This window comes from Desmodus rotundus, unplaced genomic scaffold, assembly GCF_022682495.2.
Source record: "Desmodus rotundus isolate HL8 unplaced genomic scaffold, HLdesRot8A.1 manual_scaffold_216, whole genome shotgun sequence".
NCBI classification, from domain to species: domain Eukaryota; kingdom Metazoa; phylum Chordata; class Mammalia; order Chiroptera; family Phyllostomidae; genus Desmodus; species Desmodus rotundus.
In genome coordinates this window covers 1,998-6,672 of record NW_026527276.1, presented here as the reverse complement: position 1 = coordinate 6,672, position 4,675 = coordinate 1,998, and the positions used below count along the sequence as shown (strand labels likewise).

The window sequence follows — 4,675 nt, the reverse complement described above, 5'->3', positions numbered from 1 at the left end:
ATATAAAGCTGGGGTGTCAACCTCATTTTCACCTCGCAGTTGCCTTCAAAGGGCCAAATGTAATTTTAGGACTGTATAAATGTAACTACTCAACTAGGGGCAAGGAGCTCGGCACTGCTGCTGGATAGAAACAAGGTGCAGTGCCAGATTCAGCTCGCGGGCCTTGTGTTTGCCACCTGTGATGTCAGGAGGGAAAGGACCCAGAGAAGGAGCTTTTTCAGCATGATGTTGTAATGCTGCCACCACTCCTGGGCCTGGCCAGATTACACACAAATGTAGACAATGGGCCATGTAACAGGGTCCTAAAGCATGGGCTCCACACCCAAGTCCTTTCCTGAGCATATGTACTTCATTGGCACTGCACTCACTCGGCCTGAAGACCCTACATTCTGGTGGGAACCATTAGCACAACTCCTCAAGGGGGTCTGGTGTGCACAGGTGACTGAAGATGGAAGCCATACCTAAGGGGAAGCAAGTATTTCTCCCCCTCACCCACCAAGGTGGAACACAGTGCCTGTGCAGTGGGGGCTGCTGTGTTGCACACCCACCTGGAAGCCCCTGTGCTTCCAGCCTGTAAAGACCACAGCCAGGGCTCTGTTATTACTATTTTTTAAATTTTACTTATTTTTAGAGAGAGGAGGAGGAGAAAGAGGGAGAGAAATCAGTGTGTGGTTGCCTCTCGCATGCCCCGCCACTGGAGACCTGGCCCGCAACCCAGGAATGTGCCCTGACTGGGAATTGAACCTATGACCCTTTGGTTCGCAGCCCACACTCAATGCTTTGAGCTACACCAGTCAGGGCTGGTAAATTATTCTAACTCCTCACTAGGCTCCCAAGTACAAAGCAAATAGTATAGGTGCCACCAGGCCATCCTTTTCAGATGGATTGTCAGGAACACTGCTTTATGCTCAAACTCCCACACCTCCACCTCAGCTGACCTTCATGTAGGATACTATTTCCTCAGAAATAGGCACCTTATAAACTTACTTTTAGATGTTAAAACCTTTCGACAGTCCCCCAAATAATCCTGTAAGGTACAGGAATGCACATCAGCTGTGATTTATAAAGACCTGCACCTGGAAGATCCAGGCAAGAAAACATGTTAAGGACACAATGTCTCCAGGCCCTGCTGTGACCAGGGACAACAGGGCATCTCACTTGTAGAGAAACCAGACTCTGGTTTCAAAGAAACTTGGGCACGACACTGCCATCAAGCAAACAGGCAATGAAGTGTTTGCCCACAGGGGACCACTTGGCTAGGCTCCATCCAGCCTCCCTCTGGGCCAAGCAGTGTAATACCCTGGCTGCCTCTTCAGGACCAAGCAGTCTCTTGAAGGGACTGTGAGGATGACCTAGAGCACGCAAGCCCTACAAGTCTGCCGCTGCTACTTGGTACAGCAAGGGTGCAGACAAGCCCAGGAAGAACCTGGGTATGGATCAAAGAAGGCTGAGGTGCTAAATAACTTGGAACTAAACTGATTTAAAGAAAAAGGCAGCTCGACTTAAAAATTGGGGCAAGATTTGTAATCTTGCCACAGAAAACTATTCAATTATTCAATCAACTAATCAAGTAGTAGTGGTAAAATACAGAAAGGATGAAATCCAGTCTCTGGGCTGCTTTGCAAGAACACCCTCACCTCCTGCCCCCAGGATCCTCTCAGGAAAAACAAGCCCAACACCCATTTTTTATACAGAAAAATGTCACACGGAGACTACACTTATCACAAGTTGCCAACAGCACTTTATTTTTTCTTTTCGACATCCTGTTCTGCAGCTTCCTTGGCTCTTTTTGCTCGGATGCCAAAGAGCCGAGCATTGGCGCGGGCCATGCGAAGACTGGCAAAAGCCTTGAAGTTCTTCTCCTCCTCTGTGATGACCCTGGCTTTCTCCTTCTTGTAGACCTGGAAGGAGCACAGGGAGTGAAACCCTTGCCTGCAGTGAGGCCTGTGACATGGCCCAAGGCCCAAATGTCAGCAGAATCTGGAGACACTTTGGGGGAGATTCAAGTAAGGCTGAAAGGCTAAACAGAGGCTGCCAAAGAAACGTCCGCTGGATTAGACATGAAAGATGGGTGGGGGTGCTGTGCTCGGACAGACACATGGCAGGACCTAACACAGGAAGGGTGGGCCCATCAGGCCTACCTCCTCTTCCCCAGAGAAACCTCAAGGGCCCAGTTACTTGATGCCCTGAGCTTTCCAAACAGCAAAGAGGGAAAAACAACCCAATAGGAGGAGGCTGAAAAATGTGGGTCCCCAAAGCTTTCTCAAAAGGGAGAGTAAGATCCTCCCTCAAGGTGTCCATCTATTAAGAATGCAGGATACTCTTGCTACCCCTCACTCCCTCAAGCCAATCCCCAACCCAGAAACATTCACTTGGGCATCATCCCAACACCCCCACTTACATTCCGTATGGGCATGACTGGTCCAGTCAGTTGGGTGGCCAATTTGAGGTCTTTTTCCTGTTTATTAATGAGAAGGGAGAGTCAAGTGGGCTCAGCTCATTTCCCTAAGGGCTCCAAGCTTACAACCCTCTAAGCCAGCCCCACACCTCTCACTGGATCACCAAGTAACGGCATGTCGCGGAACTTCTGTTCTATCTAGCTCACAAACACACGCAGAAGAACACCTATGTCTGAACCAGAGATGCAGATAAAGCAAAATGTCAACTGGAACAAAAAGCCACCCCCCTAACCCAACTCCCAGGAAGCTCACATGGACAGACACTGTCAACTCTGCTCTAAAACGTTTTTCTAGAAAACACTTACACTTGTGTTGTACATAAAGCATTTTAGAGAGTAAAACACTTCCAATGTAAAAAACCTGCCTCCAAGTCAAAAAGCTTTTGCCATTACCACAAAAACCTAAAAATACGTTGAGGAGTACAAAAGTGAATCTTGGCAGTTCTGACAGATGAACTTGGGAATTCTTTGGTTCTTTCTTCTCATTAACGATTCTCTATACCCACACGTGAAGGCCAAGTTTTGAGGGATAAAATGCCTACAGGCAAATGTTTCCCTTTTCGCTCTAGCTGGACCCAGGGACAGACGGCACTTACACCTGAACCAAGTGTCCCCACACCCGTTCCCGCCCCCCGTGGGAGCCCTCAGCGCTCTACTCACAGAGCTGTCTCCCTTCTTGGGGGCCGAGGGCTTCCTGGGGAAGAGAATGAGCTTGGAGCGGTATTCCTTCAGCCGCTGCACGTTGGCCTGCAGGGACTCGGTGGACTTGTTCCGCCTCCTGGGATCCACCGAGATGCCAATGGTCCGGGCCACCTTTTTGTGGATGCCCGCGGCCTGCCGGTGGAGAAAGACAATGAAATCCCAAGGAGACTGTAATTTCCATGCCCTAATTAAAACGCTCAGTCGTCAGATGGAAAAGGGTTCAAAAGTACTTTCATCAAGGCAGTACAGCGATTCCGGAGAATGTCATCATTTGACTAGGCTCAGGAGGCAAAACGTATGCGTCTCTGACGCCGGGGTTTTGAGGATACTCACCTTTAATTCCTCCAAGCTGAAGCCCCTGCCGGCTCGCACTTTGGTGTGATACCTCACCGTGGGGCATCTCACTATGGGCCGGATGGGTCCAGACGCTGGGCGCGGGGCGATACGGCGCGCTTTGGCTTGCCGGGCCTTGCGTCTAAGCAGACAGAAGCCAGGCGGCAGTTACCGCACTCCAAGGCCAATCTCCTATTATGGCGTGTCCTCTATCCTGTACCACAGCGGGGACGCGGACAGCGCAGACAGCGCCGCCAGCCTACGACCCCGAGCCCAACGTCGCCACCCGCTCGACCCCAACCACACCATTACAACCTCGGCTCTACCGTGGAACTACAAGGGCCTTATGGTTATCACATGGTTAAAGGGTTCAAGCACAGGGTACAGAGATTGCTGACACTAGTCACCTGACTGTGTGCTCCACATGCCCCCTCACCTGCGGATCTTCCGCGCCGGCTGGTTAAACCACGTGGCAACACGCCGCTGCCAGTCCTTGTGGAAGTGGGGCTTTAGAATCATGCCATTTCGGCTGGGTGCCATGGCTGCTGCCTATGCGCCTAGGGAGGAAAGCGGGTCAGGGCCCAACTCCGGCCGGACGGCGTTCCCACAGTGCCCGGCAATGGCCCGGTGCCGTCTGTGGCGTGGCCTTATGCCGATGGCGGCAGATGGAGCCAGATGGCACCCGATGGCTTCCACCAGAACCAAGATTACACATACCCAACTTCCCCGAAGGAGAACGGCCACCAGAAAGAAAATTGTGCCGCAAAGCACTCCGGGATGGCAATGGGCCCGGCCAATCAGAAGCGCTGAGGCGCTCTAACCAATCAGAGTCGAGCATCACAGAAGTGACTCACTCCCAGGCGCCCTTGCGGCCACCGGATGGACACGGATGTAACCCGCCCGGAGAGGGCCGGGAGGGGTGGGTTGGATGAAATACTGGCAGCGCCTGGCCTTCCGAGCTTACACACGTTACGGGAGTCGGTACGTTTCCCTAGCACCTAATGCCTCGTTTTCCGTGTCCCAGTCTTTGGACCTTCTCAACGATTTGGTACATTTTGTGCTTCATTCTTTAGACAAAACTTAACACAGCGGTTGCTGAAAGCGCGGCAGCCAGTACTTCCCGTGGAATCGTTACTACTGCCTCTGCTCGGTGGGGAAATCGATTAACTTCTCTGAGGTAGG

General features: G+C 51.7%; 1 protein-coding gene and 1 non-coding gene across 2 annotated transcripts; both read right to left on the bottom strand.

Moving 5' to 3' along the window:
• Positions 1-1,718: 1,718 nt before the first annotated feature.
• Positions 1,719-4,302, bottom strand: LOC112300635 (large ribosomal subunit protein eL13). The gene is made up of 6 exons (XM_024555905.3): positions 4,211-4,302; positions 3,930-4,050; positions 3,494-3,635; positions 3,119-3,292; positions 2,402-2,458; positions 1,719-1,901 (listed from the first exon to the last, which is right to left on the bottom strand). The coding sequence occupies exons 2-6, from the start codon at positions 4,031-4,033 to the stop codon at positions 1,743-1,745; spliced, it is 636 nt and encodes a 211-aa protein (XP_024411673.1). The 5' UTR covers positions 4,034-4,050; positions 4,211-4,302; the 3' UTR covers positions 1,719-1,742.
• On the bottom strand, positions 3,347-3,430 carry LOC112300883 (small nucleolar RNA MBII-202). The gene has a single exon (XR_002974430.1). It is a non-coding gene; the product is annotated as a small nucleolar RNA MBII-202 (small nucleolar RNA).
• Positions 4,303-4,675: the final 373 nt, after the last annotated feature.

What these genes read in the sequence shown, in the direction of transcription:
- LOC112300635 (XM_024555905.3), bottom strand. Translation starts at nt 4,033, where the DNA reads ATGGCACCCAGCCGAAATGGCATGATTCTAAAGCCCCACTTCCACAAG. An exon ending in CCGGCGCGGAAGATCCGCAG is followed by an intron (nt 3,636 to 3,929) that starts GTGAGGGGGCAT and finishes CTGTCTGCTTAG; the next exon opens with ACGCAAGGCCCGGCAAGCCA. An exon ending in CAGTCATGCCCATACGGAAT is followed by an intron (nt 1,902 to 2,401) that starts GTAAGTGGGGGT and finishes TGCTCCTTCCAG; the next exon opens with GTCTACAAGAAGGAGAAAGC.